This window comes from Solea senegalensis, unplaced genomic scaffold, assembly GCF_019176455.1.
Source record: "Solea senegalensis isolate Sse05_10M unplaced genomic scaffold, IFAPA_SoseM_1 scf7180000013113, whole genome shotgun sequence".
NCBI classification, from domain to species: Eukaryota; Metazoa; Chordata; class Actinopteri; order Pleuronectiformes; family Soleidae; genus Solea; species Solea senegalensis.
The window spans coordinates 142,043-164,774 of NW_025320758.1; the positions used below are offsets into that span (position 1 = coordinate 142,043).

A 22,732-nucleotide genomic window follows, 5' to 3' on the forward strand; every position below is an offset into this window, starting at 1 on the left:
TTACTTGAAGACTTGGTCTCAATCTCTAGTTTAAGAACTAGAACATGTCAATTTTGTAAGTTATATTCCCATTTAGAGTCAAATAGAACCGTGTCTCCCAACTCTGGCCTGCATGTTTTAGATGCTGCTGCTGCTCCAACACACTTGATTGAGATGAACAGCTCGTTATCAGGCTTCTGCAGAGCTCAGTGACGAGCTGACCATTTGAATCAGGTGTGTCTGAGCAGGGCAGCATCTAAAACATGCAGGGCAGGGGCAGTGCTCCCTGAGGACCAGTGCTGGGGAAACAGTGAAATAGACGATATTGAAGAGCTGGCAATTTCCACAAGGTGCCTGGTTAAACCTTTGGTTTCCAAAACTAACGTCCATCCATCATCTACCGCTTAATCCTCCACATGAGGGTCACTGTGCCAATCTCAGCTGACATAGGGCGACAGGCAGGGTACAGACACCCTGGACAGTACGCCAGTCCATCACAGAGACACAGAGACGGACAACCATCCACTCTCACGCCTTCAGTCAATTTAGAGCGTCCAATTTGCCTAATCCCCACACTGCATGTTTTTGGACTGTGGAAGGAAACCGGAGAAGCTGGAGAACCCCAACTGGAAGACAACATCCATGTTTACATTCAAGTCTATACTTGGGTGACCTGTTGCATGAAAAACAAGCGTCTGCGTCGTCCAAGGAGCTCAAGAGCGACAGTCATGATCTCAGACTGTTGAAGTTGTGCGACCTGGGGATCACCGTCAAGACATCCTGCCTACTCCGGCTTTAATGCACCTTCCTGGCACACACAGTCAAAAACCCACATTTAAAGACATCGTTTCACCTCTTTGCAAAAATAACACAATGCAGTTTAATTTTTTTTTGTTTTTTTTATTCAGAGGCATTTGACAAGTGGAGCTGTGTGTGAGGGGAGGTGAAGGGGCACAAGCATGGTTGCAGAGGTGGGGGAGGAGCAAAATATCATGCTGAAGTTAGATCACGTTTCTCAAAAAAAAAAACAAAAAAAACTCCAAGACCCGGTCCCTCAAATTTGTCCCAATCCAGGAGGATGTTCCACATTACACAGCCAAGAAATGCTAACAGAAGAAAACAGCTACCAAGTCAGCGAGTGAGTGTAGCAACTATGAAAGTCAAAAGGGGAAAGAAAAGACAGGACTTGTAACTAATTTGGAAGTCTTACAAACCAAAAACAAAAAGGCAGGCCCTATTTTTAAAAGGAAAAAAAAGATTGTATTTTTTTTTTATCATTTTAACTATTGAATGCAAAATCAAACACGTGATTTGACCCTTTTCACAAAAAACCCAAGCAAAAGTTCAAATACATGTAAGCCACACCACCAAAAATAGAAAGCAGAAAGAAATACCATTTGCGGATTTCAATTAAGCCAAAAAGAAAGGAGTATATATATATATAAAACACTGGCAAAAAGAATTTTGATCACTTTCAATTATTCTCAAATCTACAGAGTACATGATTTCAGTTTTAAGTTTCCATTCATATGTGGGGACCCATAAAGGAGAGAGAGGGGGGGCTAAACTCTAACAAATAGAAGAATGCCTCTACTTCAAATATGTGTCTAAAGAGGTAGATCAAAACAAACTGGGGCAGGGGAGGAAGAGGAGGAGGAAAGGGGAGCGGTAAGGGAGCAGGGAGGGTGGTTTGGCAGAAGAAAGCAGGTGGTGTCGGGGATCAATTTAAGTATCACTTGTGCCCCTCAGTTAAGCGTGGTGTTAGGATGGCGCGCCCATGTCTAAAGAAGTGTTCGAGGGGGACTGAGGTATCAGTGCGCGCTGGCGCTCAGTGGGGGCAGAGCGGGGGGGCGCCTAGTGCCACAACAACCCTCCCCCACCCCCTCAGCTGAGGTAGACGGCGTTCTACTGTGGAAGCATCGATACGCTCAAGTACTTTTACCACAATCAGTATATTTACATTCGGCGTAGAAAGACAAATGCAATTAATTGTGTTAAGTGTTGGATTTCCGTCCTCTAGTCTTACCCATTGGTCTGGGTTCATTTAGGATTTGGTGCCTTTTCTGGCTTATTTTTCCCCTGTATTAACAAATTGAAATATCACATTGCATTTTGTGGGCTACAGAGGAAGGTCATTTTTGTTTACATCATTCATTTCCCTAAAGCGCAAAAGAAAAAGCAAACAAACGAGAAAAAAAACAAAAGCATCTATCAGTGCGACTCCCCCTACCTTCACTACGCAGTGAACGATGTTAACACCGACTCGGCTACAAGAGCCACTTCGAACTGACAAAGCTTGTTCTATGAAAATAAACCTAGTCAGGCCTGGACTTGTTTGCTTGAGACATTAATTTCAAGAAGATGGCAGAAGGTCTGCACGGAGCAGACAACAGACGGACAACTCTGCTGACTCTGGGGCAACTACGGCCCGGACCATCCCAGGTCCACGCTGCAGAGTCCACACAGCCCTCATAGGAAGGCGAAAATTAAAGTACCATTACCAATAACAATGTCAATCCCAAAACTAAATGGCATTGCTGCGTTTTTGAACGGTTGGCATTATTTGCATGTCTTAGTTGTTTTGTTTTTTTCTCCAGAAGATGGTGGACCCTCAGGGGGGAAAAAAAAACTGAGGCAATTTTTCTCTTGATACTCCTGTCAGCCACCAGCTGAGGGGGCGCCAACTCTTGCTCCAGCGCTGCTATGTACAAATAGACTTTATGTACAGGGTCATCTTTAAGTCACACATACACATGTACAATGCCACCTAAAGCACCAGAGTTGAAAGCAAGGTCAGTTGGCAGCTGACCACATTTTAAATTTTCTTAAAAAAATAAAAATGTTCAAAGACTATCAGCTTTATAAAGTATACAAAATACCACAAAAGCAAAATAAAAAAAGAAAGGAACATTTTTTTTTCATATATATATAATCATTTTTCTCTTCTGAGGTACTAGATCCTGAGGTAGTTAAGTAAAATGCATATTAAATTGGTTTTCCTGGGCAGCAGCAGTTCGACACCATTTCTTTTCGTGTCCGTCGTGACGCTGCCCTCACCTCTAAATATATATTCATCTATGTATATAGGTCTATCTATAAAATGCATCCGAATTTATAAAATGCCACTATCATTACAAAGGCAGGATGCCCAGTATAATCCACCCTTTTAAGGGTCCTATCCTGAAACGTCAATCTTTCCCCTAAACATGGCCCACCCCATTGGAGCCAGCCCTCCCCCCAATAAACCTCTGTTAGTCCAACCTGGACCTTGATCGCAATGCCTTTTCCTTTCCACAGAAAACTCATTAGAAAGCTTCTTCAACCAATTAAACGCCATCGAAAAAAATAATAATTAAACGTCAACTAAATTTCAAGTCAACCAAAAACATCTCGTCAGGTTTGAAGTACCACACCAAGGGGGTGATAGGAGGGGGGGGCGGGGGGATCCTTATTTCTTCTTTGTGTTTCTAGTGAGGAAAAAAAATAAACATTTGTTTTCTTTTAAACAAAAGGGGGGGGGAGGAGGAGAGCAGTCGAGGGGGTTGTGTGCATGTGAGGGCAGGTGACGACGTTGGGAGCCCTCAGAAGTACTTTTTTTTTTTTACAGAGACGCAGAGATGAGGTGGGTGGAGGTTAAGAGGCGTGGCGTCTCTCAGCAGCCACACTTGAAAGTTCATCAAGTAAGACAAGGAGGGGTTGGATGTTTGGTTGGCGAGAACCTTTTTGACCCCTGAGATGAGCATTGCGACCCCTTGTCTTTTCCTCCTGGACTCTGCTGCATCTGTCCATCTGTTGAGTCTTCTGGCATATTCGGTCACCGTTCCTCTGGGTCCGCTGGAACTTTACTTCCTGCGAGGCACTGGAGTTTGGGCTCCAGATGAGGGCTTGTGTGGCTGCTGCTGCTGCTGCTGCTGTTGCCTCCTCACCTGGGCGAGAATCTCCTGAATCTTCCTCTGGGCCAGCTGCACGGAATAGAGAAGATGTTTAGACCACAGCACAGTGTAATCAAATAAAGAGGTCGTCATCGATCACGTAACATACCATCACTTCTCTGTATATGAAATGAACACCTACTAACACTATTGCAAGATCTTTTGACCTTCTCATAAAATGTAGTCCTGAGAAAATGTTTAGTATTGTATGATTTTGGCCTGTGGAAAATTAAAGACACACAGTGTGAAACAACCATGGCAGTTTATTTGGATCATGGCTCCTAAACAGTGGTCCCACCTATTGTAGGCACTTCAAAGACAGCAGTTTCCCAATCTTGAGACAAAAGATAGACTTAGAAATCAGAAATATAATATGACCTCAAAGTGTGTGTCCTGCTATGATCTACTGACTAGCCAATGAAAAATAAAACATGAAACACAATGTTGATATGTGGGATAAGCTGGCAACAGTTTGCAAAAAGTGTTTTTTCTTTGCACACAAACAGAACGAATGCCAGAACGTGATTCATCTTCTGACTTTTACCACTGGTGCATACTAACGACATTGTAGGCATCACACAGACTGTATTAATCATACTTGATGTCTGAGCCAACTTTCATTACAAACATGTCACACAATGTAAGATTTCAGCAAGATTATAAGACCATTATAAACTGCAATTTGTAGAACTAGACCTGGTCTAAAATCAGATTCCAGACAATCAAGGTTTTAATCTGTCAAGGCCCACCTGGCACGCAAAGAAGTGTCCGCTAATCTTGACTATGACCTGGTCGTTCTCGTCAGGCGTCTGGTCCCTGGGCACCACCACATCTGCACACGACATGTTCTGCAGATCATTCACCTGTAACAGATGAAGAGGGTGTGGAGTTATTGAAAGAAGCGTCTGGTTAATGCCAAGTTGGCTTTAACAATAAGACATTGTCTGCAGAGATCGTTGTATGCTATATTCTTCATTGGAAAACAAGCATGTCAACACAGCCAGCACAAGGGCACGCGGGGGCAAGAAGTGCTTAACGGGTCAGACTGCTCAACAAAGCGGGCTTTCTGACTTTTTTTTTTTTTTTTAAATCTTTAAGTGGTGCACTACAAGTTTCAAATCTCCTTGTGCAACAAAGACAATGACGAACGAATCAGCGCAGGTGCTTACAGTTTTTCCGCCCTTCCCGATGACGCGTCCAGCAGCAAATGATGGGACCTTGATGTGAGCCTCCAGCTTCACTTCTTCCTTAGGTCCAAAGAAATTCTCTTCCTTCAGCTTGCTAAATATGCGACACTGAGCCTGCGGATAATGGAGTAAAGATTACTCATAGTGCAATTTTTTAAAAGAATACAAACCCCAGTAAAAAAGGGACCCCTTCAAATATAGCTTCAATATTTTAATAATATTTAAAATGGTAAACTGCATTGAAAGTAAGCACCTTAAACTGAGCCTCTGGTGGTCCGACAATGATTACCATCCTTAGTTTGGAGTCCATTCCTTCTGCAGGGGCAATCTGAGGGAAGACACACAGCTAGCTTTAAAAAAAAAAAAACTTCACACTTTTCCAAGATTCACAACTCCGCCGCCTGTCCGTCACTGACCTTAATTGAGGCTCCGGCAAAGTGCGACAGCTGTTTGATGTGTTGACCCTGTTTTCCGATGATGGCTCCGACTGCAAGTGCAGGGATGAACAGGTGAACCGTCTCAGACTCAGGGTGTCCCTGCAGGGTACAAAGACTTTAGTGCGTCTGTGACCAGAAGACAAGACACCTGCTGGCTCAACCACAGCCACCGCCGCACAGACTGTGAGCTACATTAACGCTCCAGTTTTATCATCATGTCAAATGGTGATGAAAACACACCATGTTACCCGAGTGCTTTTAATGCCGTTCACATTTAAACGGAGTTAGGTTTGTCATTGCAAGCCATTCAAAACGGCTCAACTCTCTCTTTTTTGTAACATGCATCACTTAAGTAGATCCATCGAGTCGTGTGTGGCGTCTTCATTTCAACTTTGTGTTCTTGCCTTGTTGCAAACTGCTACAGCACATTACAAGAGGGAGCAGGGTGTGCAATTGATTTTGGACGGAGCCCAATATTGTTTGCACCGTGTCAAGAGTACAGCGTGCCAACAACTTGTTTGGATGCTTCCAAATTTTATTGAGAGGCTACGTGCCAAGGAAGTTTTGATTTGAAAAACATGCATCTACTAAAAAACACGTAATGCTTCATAGTTTATGAAAAATAAATGGTGAAGCTACTGCTGCCCACTAGTTTCTCTCGATTCTTAGACCCTGCAAAACATTTCTTTTTCATACCCACAGTAAATGAACCAGTGGGTGTGTTGTTCATAAAATGAGGTCTGGTCAGGTGGATCGTTGGCACATTGCTATCTTGAGGCAGCAGAAAGCCACTGCTGCTCCATTGACCAACAAACACCTGGTCTAAAACCAATGGCGCAGTATGTTCATGCTTATTAAACGGTGCATTAGATGCTCTCTGCTCGTTACACGCACAGGAACCTGCTTCATTGCTCCTCCTCCCTTCCCTCATCAGAGGGGCAGACTGAATGTCGTTCATTATCCTGTGCAGTCTAATAGAGTTGTTGATGGGACAGAGGATCAGTAGATGGCGGAGGCAGACGGTCCACGGGCCAAGGACCACATACCTCAATGAAAGGTTCTTCCTGCAGCCAGTAGATGATCCACCTGTGCACCTTCGCCTCGTGCACAAGCAGATCATTTCCTCAGCAGATGTTTCTTTACTTCACCAGGTTCCTGCATTCGCAGTTCAATAGCAATGTGCCAGATACAGACCGTACTTGGTTTTTGCAGGGAATGACAAGCAAATCGCTGGCTTAATAAGTGTTGAGCCCAAAACACACCTACAAGTAATTCAGATACCGCCCTGTTGTGCCTTGTGCCGAGACTACATGGACACGTACTAATGCATTTGTGCCATGCACTATAGGTCATTTAGATAGATTGCACCATGTTAACTGCTCAATCAAGGGTCTGCCTTACAAGTTAAAGATCAATGGGCAACAGTAGAAGACCTTTGCTGTAGCAAAACCTGAACCCTTATCCCGCAGCGAGCAGCCACAAGCCGTGCAAAGCACTTTGAGACGGGCGACTTACAGCAGGGGGCCGGCTGCTCGCCGGCGGCATAGAAGCCCAAAATGGCCCCTCACCCCCATAAGGACTGCACTAAAAAACAAACAAAAGAAATAAAAAAAGAAAACATTGAACTCAGCCACTTAAGACAGGTTTCAATCAGCTGCAGTCGTCACCATCCTGTAGCAAGAATTCTGACGTAGTGAGATAAAGACTGTAAATACGGCCACTGCTGGGTTTGTATTGTGAGGATACAACACTTACTCCAAATGAGCCTCCACCGTGTGCTCCAGGGGGTGGCATGCTGGACATGGAGGGACCCATGCCTGGTGCTCCACTGGGGAACAAACCCAAGGCATTCAGATTCAAGCCTGGAATCAGATTGGACTGGAGCTAGAAAGGGAAATGAGAATAAACTAACGTCTTTATGCTTATTCATCAAAACCAGTTTACCATTTTTTGAAATGAAAATGAGATGGAAGACATTTTTGTAGTTATTATTTTGCATCAACAATTTTAAGGGTCTAATAAAATAAAATATTGAACACTGTCCCACGTTTTATGGATAAACATTTGCTAAAAACATTCATTGCTAATGCTTCTTCTAACAGCCAGAAGATGAATGTACATCCTGTTCCACTTTCCCTCTAATGCTGAGCAGTGCCAACACTGATAAAAACCTGTCATTTAAACCAGGAATGATTGCTGATAAAATACATTCCCACTGGGTCACTAAAATTCTTTTAAACCCAAGATTAAACAGGTTTTTAAACCAGTGGGAACAGGCTACTTATAATCCATTTCTTGTAGCCTCCTCCTAATATAAGCAACAGCACCTAGTGATATGATAACAAACTCAAAAAAAGTGGGCATTCTGAAGAGCCAGGGCATGGAATCCCTTTGAGAACAATCTTATCCAAGTCCTGACTAAACACAGCAGACAAAACTGAAGATTATTCAGAGATCTCAGAACATCAGTGCGATTTTATTTGTAATGGGTGGAAGGCCCAGATGGGGAACATATTTGACCGATTGAATTTCCACTCAAATTCTTGACTTTTCCGTATAATGTAACCATGTAAACACGCACTCTGTGTAACAGACTTTAATTTTCTAGGAACGCTTCCAACACCCTCTAGTTCAAAGCAGCCACTATTGTTTGCAACATGGTTATTCCCCTGTCTTAATTTTATTAAAAGCTTTAACTAGAGTGAATGAAAAGGAGCGGAGATTATCACACAGTGTACAACGGGGAAAGCGTCGTGTTTTTTAAAATCCATTCTTTTCACTTGTGTCTTTCTGACAGTGATTCAGGATATGAAAGTGTTGCAATGGCAGCAGTTTTTCCAGATCACAGCTGAGGACGTTAGTCTGCAGATCCGTTTCCTTCCTAAAAACTGCTTTTGGCCATCATGTTGTATCATGTTTTTGTTTTCTGTGACTAATGATACAGATTTTTAAAAAAAGTCAACAGAACATTTCTACATGCAAAACGTGCTAAAAAGACATAAAAGGCTTACGTTCATAGCAGCCATGTCGCTCTCGTACGATTCTGCGATCTTCTTCATCACCTCCTCCTGAGCTCTTGAACACGCTTCGACTGAGCCCTTCAGTGTGATGGTCCGCTCGGGGTTGTACAGGGTCAGGTCCTGCAGACTTCACATAGCAACAGTCAGGTGGGTCATGGGAACAACTGTGATGGGGTCCGAAATGTCAACCCACTGCAAATATAACGTTAAAAATACACGTGGCGGCGGCCACAACACTTACGGTGAGATTGTAATCTTGGTCCCCGTGTCCTGCTCAATCTTCTTGAGGTTGCGTCCTTCCTTCCCAATTAATCTTCCTACAAAGTTGTTGTGTGCAAGGACCTTCAGTGGTATCTCTTCAGTACTACACAAGACAGACCATGTCAAGACAAATGCCCCACATTCAGAAAACACTTTGCCTATTAAAACGTCTGTTTATCTTCCCATTTTGAGCTATTTTCAATCTTTCAATACGTGTATTATTTATAAACACACCTTACTAATAATGTGACTAACCACACACTTCTGATGCATTATATTACCCTTTATGTTATGGCTGGGCGATAATTCAACAACATATCCTCATACAATTTTGTTCAGACCTTTTCACGGCAGATATTTATCAACATGAAACAGTTTTTAACCACAGGGTCAGGCTATTGTATAAGTGTAACTTAGAAATACAATACAATAAAAAATGTTTTATTTTAAAACCCTGGACGTGTTCCCATTACATGCTTAGGATATAGTTATATTGTATTGTATCCTATAGTTCCACTGTATTGCTACAGTGACAATGTAAGAATTTTGAAAAGTACTGTATAACAATATAACATGTATGCACACAGTACCAACACTCTGAAACCATACATAATTGCAGTGTTTGCTTTGACACAGTATGTTTTTCTATTTAACACAACTGGTTTCTTCCACTTTCACTCAGAAGCACAACAGTCGTGTCTCAACGGTTTATTGCAATAATTTCAAATGTATGCCGATTTACATTTACATTTTTAAGCCACATCGTTGTGCCCTATTTTAGTTTGCAGTGAAAAAATAACCAGCCCAGAAAAAACAACTTACAACTTAGTGTCAATGGCTTCCTTCTGCATGATTTCCATGATGGTTCTGCAAGCGTTCGCACAACCTTCTGGGGTGGAGTGAATCGTGATGGGCTTCTCTGCTGCACCTGCATTTTCTTTCCTGTGGATATCAATTCTGGAACAAAGAAATAGATAAAGAAAAGAATTATTAATACAAGAGATAAATGCCACACTCAAAAAGGGAAACCGCTCACTTGCAGTGCCTCAGTGTAATTCCTGACCTCCAAGTACGTACTTTGAATGCGTCTGTTTGGTGATGTTGCGGATGGTGGCGCCCTCCTTGCCGATTATTGCGCCCACAAACTGCGTTGGGACCAGAATGCGCAGAGGGATGTCCGACTGCACTTTGGGCCGGGCACCCATACCTGGAGAGCTGGAACGAGGAGGTCCGCGTGCGTTAAAGCCTCTCCTGTTCATTCCTGAAGGACCCTCTGGTGAAGCGGTTTCATCTGGGATATAGGACACTTTCAAGGCGTAGTTCTCCATCATAGATCCATTCAGCTTCTCCATAGACCTGGGGAGCAGAAAACTCTTCATTCTCAGAGAGTTCAGAGACAGTTTCGAGGCAAGCATCCAGTTTGACGCCTGTATTATCTCTTCATCAGTGGATGCATCCAAGAAATGACGACACTTGAATGAATCAAAACTGTTTCTCAAGTACAGAGACAATAACGTTCCTCTCCAACCACAAGATCGCTCGCACACTCTGCATCGTTAGTTTCCAAGGTTTTTTGATTCCTTGTGAATCCAGTGTGTCTGAAAACTTATTCGACCACTTGTGCAAAGGTGCAATACGATTCATGTACACCAGGGGGCACCAAATGGCTAATTTAACCCTCTCACAACACACGCACACACTCCCCCCCTCCCATCTCGTTGCATGTCAAATTCAACTGGACTGGTTTTTGGGGAGGAGGAAATCAGGTGCATTGTGTGCGCACTGCACGCAGGAAGTTAGAGAATTAATTTTCCACCAGAGAATTCTGGGTAATGTGAAACACTTGAGCAAATCCAAGACATGAGTGGAACGTCAACACTGTGAAAACATAGTATATGTGGACGTGTGTGTGTGTATAAACTCACAGCCTGGCCTGGTCCTTGGTTCCATATCGAACATTAACGACTGCAGTCTCTGTGTCAGTGTTGACTGTGGGAGCAAACACGAGAGTCAATTCACCACTGTGTGTTTCTTTTGTACAAGAACAGAAACAAATTAACTACTTCATTCTTTCAGTTTGTATATAAACCAAATAAAACCAGATTGTACGGGTGTAATAAAATTTTGCAAAGAAATTTCTGAATCCTCTAAAACGGTGTGTACTGGGATGCTGTGGTGCAATTAGACTTTAAGCTGTTTTGGAAGAGTCTGTACCTTGTTCACAGCTCTCTACTGCACCATACTGAGCAAGCATTCCGTCCAAAACCTAAGGAGAAAGGGACAAAAAATAAAACTAGAATTATTGGGAGAAGTTTGAAAGCTTTTTGTCCAAAACGTGGTGGTGAGCAGAAGCTCATCTCATCTGTGGGAACCAGCCCAGCTCACTGCCAGGACACACTCCATTAACTCTCAATCCCACAGTTCAATGTTGAGTTGCATGGATACATTTTCTGCCTTCTTGTGAAAACCCATCTACCTCAAATTATGAGCTCCAGCTGCTTTTACAACAACTTTTAGAAAATTTGCTTAAATTTAATTTAAGCAGCCAGCTATAATTAGTTTGATTCAACACCACACCAGTGCATCCTAAACTAAAATTGAGACTACAAAGCTATGATGCTTTTGTTTGACTTTATACAACATGACAAAAACAATTAAAAATCCCTGCATGTTGAAATCCTATATACAAACGGGGTGAACTGCCAGAAATGATTAAAACACATCCCAAAAGGAAAGCCCCTCTAAAGCTGGTCGCCAGCCCAAATCTGGAAACCACAGATCTCGTTTCATAGCCGTGATCGAATGTAGGCGAGAGAGGGAGCGAGCAGTCTAAGCTAAGCTAAGCTAAAACCTCTGACCCTGCTCACTTGAAACCAAGGCCACACCCCCAAGAGCTCAACCCCACTTTCTAGCCAACAAGACAGAGTCCCTGCCCCCCCTACTCCACCAACCACCCGTCCTCCCGCCTCCCTGCCAGCTCCACTCTCCATTATTGGCTGGTGCAGCACCAATATGAGTTGCCTGAGACCAAGAACAGTAGGCTGCTCGGCCTGTCCATCTGCTGGGCCCGGCCAATGGAAATCCAGGCCATTCAGGAAAGGGTGGGGTACATTCCAGCAGGAAGCAGTGACTGGGGGAGGGGTACGAGTTCATGCTACACATTCTGTGAATCGGAGCACATGGAAGGGAAAGGGAAACAGCTCAGGCCCACCCACCCACAGCTTGTGAATATGCCACTATTCCTCCGCCACTATTCTTTCACTCTCTGAAAAGGCAAACACAGCGTGACCCATTGTCTTATCTACCTGATAAGATACATGCAAGGCCTTTGCATCAAAAGATCCCATTCTGCTCTGTTCCACCATCCTCCACACCCCTCCCCCCTCCACGTGGGGGGGAAGAGAGAAACCGCTATGTCACCTTTAGAGAACATACTAGGAACATGGGTGGATCTGGAGCTGCAGTTGTGCGTAGGCTACCGTTACAAAAACACGGAGCCTCGTCTGTAGCAATTTCATCACAGTGTAGTGAATCAGGCTGAAATCTAAAGCCATGTATGAAAGTAAAAAAAATAAAAAAATTAGAACAATGAACAACAGTGCAGTTCACCAAGAAAATCCTCATTATGCCTCTATAGTCTTTATGGAGCAGAAAATTAGACTCTACACTACAAGCACACACCATCACAGCAGAGAAAAAAAAAAAGAAATCACATAAAGATGTATTACCGACATGATTCCACATGCAAGGATCAAGTCTAACACATTTAAAAAAAAAAGGCAGTGTGTACGAGAGGGGTTTTAAATTAATCGCTTATCACATGCTGAGAAAGAAAAAGGCATGTACCGCACGCACACACACACACACACAACTGTTGCTCAACACATGTTTTTTGGCCTTGAAATCTGACCATGTTACAGCTCACCATTTCTCCTCATATTTATCTTTACAAGACGGCATTTCACCTCTTTAACCCTTTAAAAGACGGCGAGGCAGGTGGACAGCGTTTGAGCCCTCACACTGACACAGAGCTGAAGCAGTAAAAGTGACGCTCGGTGTCAGAGGCCACAGCCGCAGCCTTGTGAAAATGTGGACAGATTTTAACACTTTCTGGAGATTTTAGCCACAGAAAATTCTAATAATTAATGCAGTTAAACTGCAACTAAAAAGGTTATGATTTTTTTTTGGAACACGTTTTTGAGGCACTTAAGAGCCATTTTACTTTAGAATTTTGCAATACTTACAAGGGACTTGTCAAGTTGAATGCGATAAAGATAAATGGCATAACAAAGAACTGTTATAACGTTAAGTTATGTTGGTAGTTTTAATATTTGCATTCAGGATATTTTAGGAGGGAATTTATAACTGGCATTTTTGGCCACTAGATTACAAATTAGACATTAAAAATGAATTTCTAACACATTTACAATTGTGTGTGTCAAAATACACAAGTGTTGATTTTGTTTTGCCCACACTACACATCATGATAACTGAAGATCCAAAATACATTAAATGCTTTACCATTTCCAGACAGTGCATATTGCTTAGAAACAAGTTAAAATATAATTAATTTAATAGACATCCAGCACAAAACAAAAAAAATAAATCCTATCTAATATGACTGGTTTGGTATTTAGGATCGTCAAAGTGACTTTAGTGCTGAAAGTCACCATGATAAGACAATTAAATCAAAAGAGTCCAAGGAATAAAGACAGCAAACCGCTTTTTTTAAATACTTGACAGCACCTGGAGATGAGCAACAGTGAGCTGACAAAATCTTCACACAAACACTCAAGCGTCTTGTTTATTAAAGAACTCTCCTGCGCAAGAAACTGCAAAAAAAAAAAACAAACTCAGCCTTGCAATATTCATTGTTCAATTCCCACTGACAGGAACAATCGTTTCTACCAATTGTGTTTCTACCCACTGGTCTGAGCTGCAACGGTTTTCAAACAAAGCACAAAGATGCTCTTGCTGCACAAACTCGAAGGGCAGCCAGGTGACTCCAGAAGCCTCAACGAGAGCCCAGTTGGTCTGACCCACGGTGCCCCACCCTGGAAGCAGTTAGCAGCTTGTTAGCACTCACCTCCCACTGCATGTGAGGCGGGATGTTCCTGATCTGCAGTTTACAGCTCCTAGAGAGGGAATAACGGAAGAAGAGGGGCGGGGAGAGAATAGGAGGAGGAAGAGAAAGGAAGAAATTGATGAAGGTAGATGGGAAGAGAGGTGGGGGGAGAGGAGGAGAGACCATTAGCAGCAGAAAACACCAGGCACAATGACACACATGAGGAAAAAGGCATTTCATATATAAAAAGCAAGCAAGCTCTTGTTCCCTCTGCTATATAAAGAGACTGACTCGGGTAGAAAAGCTGCACTTATGACTTCTGCGTTAATCCCATTCCCTAACTCAGCAGGCAGCAGGTGCACAGAAAGAACCTGGGAGGATGTGAAGGAGAAACATTTGGGCAAAGGGACGACGATGGAGAATCACCACTGAGCTCAATCGATTCAAGGGTAATCAAAACATTTAAAAAAACTAAGCCATAACAAAAAAAGAAAAGCACACCACGCCCTTTGTCCCAGTTCACCAATTGTGTCACACAGAATATGAAAAATGAGATGGGTTAGAGAAACACGAAAGAGGAGCTGTTTGAGGCATTAAGAAGGGTGTGAATAGGAGGGGGAAATAGGATGAGAAAAGGCAAAACTACACTAATCATTATCGACATGTGTCCATGAGGTTTCTGCCACTGCAAGACTGAAAGCCACTCAAAATACACTTATCCAGGAGCATCCAGCTGTTATCAAAAACACAGGTGTGTGTGTGTGTGTGTGTGTGTGTGTGTGTGGTGGTGCCACAGAAAGGGAATCTCCACTAGCTGCATCACACCAAAATAGTCAGATTTAAAATTAAAATGGTGTGCACCTTCAAAAGACAACGAGTGTGCGACAGAAGTCATTGGACCATTTCATCCTTTTGGAGGAAGTCACATTTTAGTGAAATTTAGTGCGAGTGTAATGGTTGTGTGTGTGTGGAGGGCAGGCAGATAATGGAAGTTGAGGATCATTGAGTCAGAGTTTGACAAGTGTCCGTCTACATGTGTCTGCCTATTGACACGCACAAGATTGAAACACCAAAAATGTACTCATGGTTTGGAGTTGCAGCCTGTAGATTCACACACACAGTGAAATCAAAAGTTGACCCCTACCTATCCCACCCCCCACCACCACCACCAGCTGTACACTCGATCTGCACATACGTGATACATATGCAGCATGTGGGGCTAAGTACAGTGAGATTGTGCAGACACCATTTTGTGAGTAAAAACCTCAATGTATAGTCAAGTTACACACACTCTTCAGGCTTCACAGAGCTGTTAAATGACATTAAAAAAAAAATGCAGCTCATCTACATGAACAAACTGCTCCACTCACAAGGCTTTTTGTCACACAACAACATGCAGCATTAATAAACTCATTCTTCTCTCAATGAGAGAAAATCCAAGACAGGATGTGATTTATTTATTTTTTTTAAATTACACACAAGCTTGTCATGGCTGTAAGATGCACTGCACGCATATGCAATAAGGGCCACACATTCCACAGCTTAGCCACTACGACCATAGCCTAACTAACGGCAGGTCAACATATTTATTTTGAGACATTCGGAAAGTAGTCCATTCTAAAAATTGTGAAGACAATTCCCAAATAATTCCCAGTCCCCTTTCCCCGTGCACTGCATTGTGGTGGGAACGCCGTATGAAATGTGCAACTGCACCAAGTACTTCCACTCGGATTAACCTATAGCACCACACAGCACACAGAAGAAGTCAGCCAGGATATGGGATGGGGGTTGGGAAGGTATACATTCTCTGGTCCCAGCCTTTGAATTGGCGGTCGGTGGGGGGAGAGTAGCACGAGAGGGTGTGGTATTGGGGCTAGCCCTGTTTCAGGCAAGGGTAACAAGGGCCCTCTCTGGCTCGTGCATGGGGGTGGGGCCCTGTTGCCATGGACACGGACAAGTCCACTGACAGGAACATGTAGAGTGGGGTTAAAAGCGGGAGGGGGGGTGGGTGACTAGGGTTGGCTCATCATGTGATGGCCAAGAGGAGGCTCCTTATTTACTTAAAAAGAAGAAAAAAAAATGGACCAACAATCTGCACTTTTGTGCCTCTTCTCTTCCTCCACCACCCCGCTGAGACCCACCGGCCTACACCGTCCACACTCAGTGGGTGTAACGACACGTATGCACATCCAGGAAAACAAGAGTCCCAAGTTAAGGACCACAACCCTGCACCACATCTGTATTCATCTCAGTTTCCTAATCTGCTCATACTGAAGCAATCTACGTCAAAACCACCATGGACAGTGTGTTTCAAATAGGGGCAATACGGAAAATTTAGTTTTGGTCCCGAGTGAAAGTTGAAGAAGTTAATTGTGGTTAATAGATCATTTTTAGGTGTTGCACTTTAAATGTACAGAGTTTAAATGTATTGATATATACTGAAATTTTGTCATATTGATACTGAGGAAAACACCACTATATATATATATATATATATGGCCATTTTCCTATGGGCCAGCCCTGGTTACACACATGATCAATACTCAACGCCCATTCACAGCCATTACTATTCAGCATGCAGAGGACCTGAATGAATGAACTCCAATCTGGTTTCCGGCACTGTCTTATATGCACACTGTGTGTCCAATAAGCTACATCAAAATACTTTTGGATAAACTGGTTCAGGATTATCTCAGAAATCCAGTGAATTTAATTTCAAGTTACAAAAAAAAAAAAAAAAGAAAAAGATTCTTCTACAAGGACTGTTAGTAATCTTGTGTGTATGCATACTTTCCTCACCACACACAAACTACATTTTAAGTGCATTTAAATTAAAGCAAAAGCACAACACCAAGCCAAGCGGGAGAGGAGAGTTACAGAACCCTTGTCTGTAGTTTGGGTAAAACAAGCAGCCACATTCTTAATTCCCTGGCCCCCAAATCCACATTTTTGCAGGTGGGGCCCCAGAGTGACCCCCTGACCCAGACTGGTTGTATTAAGAAGCAAGGGCGATTTCTACAAACAATACTGATATGAGCCAAACTTGTCTCAATTTTTACGTTTTTTTTCTACAGTTGATAAAAGACACACACACACACTCACTCCCACACATGATGCCACCCCTCCTTTCACTCCACAATCTTTCCTTGTGTACATATTACTAACAGGTGTGAGCATGTAAGGATGGGCAATACACATTTTTATAACGTATATAAAAAAGCTGAATTATCAAACCGTATGATTTCAGCTCACACAATATTACTGCTGCATCTCAGTGTGATGTATGTAGTTTTATCACTTAAATTAAATATTGAGGGTTTTTTTCCACTGGCTCAAATAAAATGTTTTTCGTAGCCGAGAAGAAGCAACAAACAATTCCAAGACATTTGTAAAAAAGCTAGATTAAAAGTTAAGGTGCATGAAATGTGTGTACATACACATTTTAACAGTAAAAAAGGCATACAAGACTAATGTATATACTAAAAACACCTACAAGCATAACACATTGCCATGAACACAGACATTTAAATTTGAGATTAAAACAAAATCAGACAAAGAAATTGTAGACAATCCACAAAATGACTTGTTTTCCTTTAAATCGACAATCAAAAATGCATCCATGGTAAAGATGTTTTTAATTACTTGTTATTAATGCACACAGTTAAGACCCACTAGTGAACGCAGCAGATGTTGGATTTTTCTTTTTTTAAACCACAGAGGGAAGTTATGGGAGGTAAAGTGCTTCAAAATATTTAACTGCAAGGATGTGATTTGGCCAATATGAAAATCTACACTTCAGAGCATGTCACCCTACTCTGTCCTTTCTTCACGAGCCCCACACAGCCACCACAACCCTAATCCTAGTCTGTGCTGCAACACTTCCTCTTCCTGAGGGGTTCAAAGGTTAAACCGTGGTGATTGGCCAAGCCCCCAGCTGATATTTGCAGGCTGGAATGCAAAGTAGTACCACAGTATGTGTATGTGTCCATACTACAGAGAATAATGTTCCCATTGACTGCTGCCATGTTCCATGTTGCAAAGGGAAGGGCACGTTTTACTTTTTTGTAAGTGAAGTGAGGCTGAAACTCGACTCTGTTGCAGCCATGGCCAACACAGCACACTGCACTTACACACAGCAACGTCACCAAAAACGTCGTGTGACCAGGAAAATGTGGAGAAAAAGTGTCAAGATTTGACGCAAAAATTGCCCACGTAGCTCACCTGGTATGTTTATTCACGCTACTATTTATACATCAGAACGACCAGCTTGCCAGGTGGAAAATACAATTCACGTGAATGCGTCAAAAACACACTCTGCCACATTTAACCACTTTCTACGTGAATTTAAATCACGTAGGTTTGTTTTTGTTTAAAAAGAAAAAAAAAAACACGTATCATATTGTCTTCATAATTCCAAACGTGGATTCTTACATTGCGTACAAATGCAATTATTCAATCACAATGTAATTTAGAAACGATTACATCAATTACCAAGCGTGAGCTTTTTTAAAAAAAAAATTTTTTAATTTAATCCGAAAACGGAATTAATTATGGGGAAGAAATTGCGTCACCGCCTAAAATCCGCACATAGCGCCTAAAATAAAGCATTTTACGTGCTCGCAGATGACGCACATCCCACGAAAAACACATTTGCAGTACACTATGATGGAAAGAATTGAGTGGAGTGTGTGGCTGCGGGGGTCTAACTCTGAAACTAAGGTTTTCCGTGACTTGGGCCCCAAAACCTCCCCATTCCACTCGCGTTTTGGGAGTCCATCTCATGCAACAGCAGCACAATGTGCAGAGACGAGAGGAGGGCGGAAGCGCAGGGCAGGCAGGGAGAATACGGGCAGATCTTTCTCAAATGGACGACTCTCCAGCACCAGCAGGCCTGCACGCCTCACACACACAGCCTGCTCCCAGGCTCCAGCACACCCTGCTCCAACCCAACCGCCCTGATATTGAAGCTTAATAATACCAACTACTGTACGAATGTGGGTTAGACTAAAAAAAATAATAAATAAGTATAAATAAAAACCACACAAGTGGGTGGACGAGCTACAAGATACAGGCATGTGCTAGTTCAGGCTTATTGGACGACGGTATAAAAAGAACCACACACACACACACACACACACACACACAAGTCATGGCGAGAGGAGGAGGAGACCACCACCATACGCCCCCTTCATTGACCTCAGTGCATTCACACACATACACAAAACGACCTTAATTCTTAATTTAAACAAAAATGACTTCCACTACTGCATTAACGCAACATAATAACACATGACGTGGTTTAGCAGCTCTGAAAACAAAAGGATTTCTCGCAGAAACTGTCCAAAGTACAGAGAGGAGGAGGAAGACGAAGACAAACTGCAGTTGAAACCAAGCAATGCTATATAAAATAAAGCTCGACCTACCTTTGACGTTTAGGGACCGAGTGTTCAACTTCGAGAAGTTGCCCGTGGAGTTCAACTCTCCCTAGAAACACAGAAACGCAGCCATTTTACTTATTTTTATTTTTTTGCATGAATCCCACCCCTGACCTCACAGACTGGCCTCCACTTCCTCCATGTTTGATTTAAAGCTCAAGAGTTCACCATACGAGGCGAATTCAGTGTGTTTTAGCAAGAGTGTTACGTTAGCATTAACCTCGCGAGCTCCATGTGTAAAACAAAAAGACCCGTGCCAGTTTAGCTACAGTGTAACACGTCTTGCGTGGACAGGATGGAGAGGAGTAACGGACCATGAGACGAGGTGAATGTACAAAAGCAAACGGTGGTGGGGCCCAGATAGTTGGCCTACATTAGGGCAGCATAATTAAACCACCTGGGGTGTCAGCATGGGTGGAAATGGCTCCACAATGTAGCGAGTTGGTGGCTTCAAGGGAAGGCCTTCACTCCACTAAAGAAACCGGGGGAAAGAGGGTAAGTCCAATTGAGAACTGGACTACCCGAGCTTGTTCCCGTGCCAAAAGTGAACTGTGTGATGGAGCCCACACTGAGGCTCACTCCGCGACACACACACACACTGTACTGCTGCCCTGAAGTGGACACAAACCTGCACCAGTGTTCACATCCTCATGCTCGTTGTTTACTCGTCCATTTTCTCGGGCTGGACACAGTGGAATCACAATAGCATTTATTCACTCAGCCATGTCTCTGAGCCCCACTGTGTCAAAAGGCCAAGAAACGGTTGTGTGAGAGGGAGAATTGCTCTGGATACACCCCCACCCAACAAGACTGCATACATTTCTCATAACGGGCCATTTTTTTAAGTATGAGAAATTACACACAGCGTAGCAGAAAGTACGTCTGTTCAAATGCCACTTTGTGTTTCTTTTGTAATTTATTTATTATTTAAAAAATTAAAAAAAAACACCCCAAAAAATCTCTCACCTGAAAGTAGATCGATGGCCTTCATTGCAGCCTTCTCGTCCGGGCAATCCACAAACGCATAGCCACTTTTGAGAAGAAATGGACCACTGTGCGGAATCTTCCGCTGCTCAAAGATACTTTCGAAGTCCTCTTCAGTCGCTTCTGCGCTCACGTTGCCAATGTATAGCTTATTCATGTTGTGTGCCGTGAAGAGACAATCTTTACGCCGAGGGAGAGGCGGTTAGTTGCGCTCACGGATGTGCACTGTTTTGGAGTAGCCCAAATCGCCTCTACTACTACGGAGTGACCGTGGCGTGCTTCCCGGTCGTTCAAGCCACAGATAGATTTAAACTGGCAGCCTCACAGTGCGTTTGCGCTGCGCTCCCTCGCCCCTCCGTCTCTATCGCGCAATGAATAAATGCTCAATTATTAATCTCCGAACGATGGCGGGCTGGGTGAAAAAGGAGGAGAAACTACTTTGTGTCTTCCTCCCAAACCCCTTGGCAAAGAGACAGAGAGTGTCACACACGGTAAGGCTGGCGCCCGCCTCTTAGTCCGGAGCCTAGAATAAGAAGAAGAAGAAGAAGAAGAAAAAAGGGGGGAGAGGGAGAAAAAAAAATCCTCTGCTACTCCGGTTTTTTGAATGAGCCACGTGTTCAAACTACAAATCAGCCCACACGTGAGGAATCCCAATTGCTCAATTAAGTGTTTGGGATTGGGGAAAATTGCACGGGAATCTGGGGTGGGGACAGCGGAGGGGAGTGGAGAGAAAAGGGAGGGAAGAGTGGATTGGTATTGGGGGCTAGCGAGCTGTGTGCGTAAAGGGATTCCGTGAGAACCCAGTGTGCCTTTACTAGAATCACATTCGTGTGCCTTTCTCTGCAAACACTCGCCTCTGATTGGTCAGTTGGGGAATAGTAAAAATGGCAGCGCGCTCACGCACGCCCATAGGAGGAAGACGCTGATATTGCGGGGGTTTGTGCGCCGTTCTGATGACACAGGAGGCAAAAAAAAGAAGGGGTAGTGCTATCCATACATAATATTGCACTGTGTTGTTTAATTGCTCATTTAATGAGTCAAATATTGAGCAGGGAGGGCCCTTACACAACCCACCCTCCCCGTGTGTCCCTCTTTGGGCCCTCGCGCAATGTGGGAATGACACGTAGCCTACACCGCCATCCATCCACATGGCGGCATCCATCTTCCCTGAGTGGAGCCATGATACACCCCCTTCTCTGATCCACGACTCAAAGTCCAACAGCAAGGCTCAACTTAAGCATTATCACATAAAAATACTATTGAGGAGGGGGAGGTCATTGTCTGTGAGTGACGAGTGTTTCCATTTTGTTTCATTACAACTTCCAGAGCCCTGTGGTGTGAAGGAGGAAGTGCTGGCCATGTGGAGCGAGGGCACATGGCAAAAAGCCTTGCTGCTCTACCTCCGGTATGGATTTCCATTTTCTAAACAGAGAGAGGGGTCTCCTGCTCCATAGTGCCTCTAGTGTCCAATAAGGAGGGATTGTCCTGTTGTGTCACGTGTGGAATATTCCTCAAAATGGCCATAAGGGCCTGTGTAAATCATAGTTGAAGGCCTGTGGTTCATGCGTAGGTCACAGCAGCAAACACTAATGGGTGGATCCGTCTGTACCTGATAGGGTTCATGGGGTAAAGGTCGATCACAGAGCCGTGTTTTTTAAAAACACACAGATTTAAGGCCAACTCACATGACATAACTCATATGACATCATTAAAGTATCCCATTATATTATGACCCAGAAAATACAACAAGAAAAATGACTTCACGTTAAATCCACTTTATTTGTATAGAGGCAAATCAAATAAATCAAATATGTATATATACATATATATATATATATATATATATATATGTATATATGTATGTATATATATATACATATATATATATACATATACATACATACATACATACATATGTATGTACAACAGAGGGGGAAAACATTTTTTTAAGAGGAAATATCAATAACATTTATTCATTTTATCAAATTTCTACCCAAGTGTATGTACATTATGTCAGTAAACTTCAAAATCCAGCTTTAACCCAGCACGTTCACACTGAGGTTTAAGGCTACACACGTGTGCACATGTGACTGTATAATCTGACTTACTGTACGTACACTACAGTATTCCACTGTCTTCTGCATCATACTGTACGTGGCTCTAAAGGGGGCATTTAACTAATGTGGATTACGACAGCTGAGTCGTCCATGATGACATACAAGTGTCAAAATCTGTAGCAATGCGAATGAATAAAAGTTACAGAACATACATGATTTATGGTAACTAGCTTCTATCCCTGTGTTAGGTTTTTCTAGTGTCATTTTTTTAGGTTAGCTTTCTGTATTTCATAAACAAAATTGTATGTATTTATAGAAAATGCGTATGTTTTACTTCACTGCTTCACACACTAATGTAAATACAATGTGTGTGTA

The 22,732-nt window shown here is 42.9% G+C and overlaps 1 protein-coding gene across 2 annotated transcripts; it reads right to left on the reverse strand.

The window, feature by feature from the left end:
- Positions 1–3,484: 3,484 nt before the first annotated feature.
- On the reverse strand, positions 3,485–21,035 carry igf2bp3 (insulin-like growth factor 2 mRNA binding protein 3). 2 transcript variants are annotated; one of them, XM_044015248.1, is made up of 16 exons: positions 20,283–21,035; positions 19,305–19,365; positions 13,903–13,951; positions 11,031–11,082; positions 10,742–10,805; positions 9,894–10,172; positions 9,639–9,773; positions 8,797–8,919; positions 8,547–8,682; positions 7,291–7,419; positions 7,051–7,119; positions 5,515–5,634; positions 5,352–5,426; positions 5,081–5,212; positions 4,661–4,774; positions 3,485–3,941 (listed from the first exon to the last, which is right to left on the reverse strand). In XM_044015248.1, the coding sequence occupies exons 1-16, from the start codon at positions 20,455–20,457 to the stop codon at positions 3,822–3,824; spliced, it is 1,833 nt and encodes a 610-aa protein (XP_043871183.1). In that variant the 5' UTR covers positions 20,458–21,035; the 3' UTR covers positions 3,485–3,821. The 2 variants fall into 2 exon arrangements, with proteins under 2 accessions (XP_043871183.1, XP_043871184.1); XM_044015249.1 differs by lacking the exon at positions 7,051–7,119 and having other exon boundaries at positions 20,283–21,034.
- Between the last annotated feature and the right edge of the window lie 1,697 nt (positions 21,036–22,732).

Bases quoted from the DNA above. Each gene is read 5' to 3' on its own strand.
- igf2bp3 (XM_044015248.1), bottom strand. From the start codon at position 20,457: ATGAATAAGCTATACATTGGCAACGTGAGCGCAGAAGCGACTGAAGAG. The intron at 19,366-20,282 runs GTGAGAGATTTT...CTGTGTTTCTAG, and splicing joins GGCCATCGATCTACTTTCAG to GGAGAGTTGAACTCCACGGG. The intron at 5,213-5,351 runs GTGCTTACTTTC...CATTATCCGCAG, and splicing joins CACCAGAGGCTCAGTTTAAG to GCTCAGTGTCGCATATTTAG.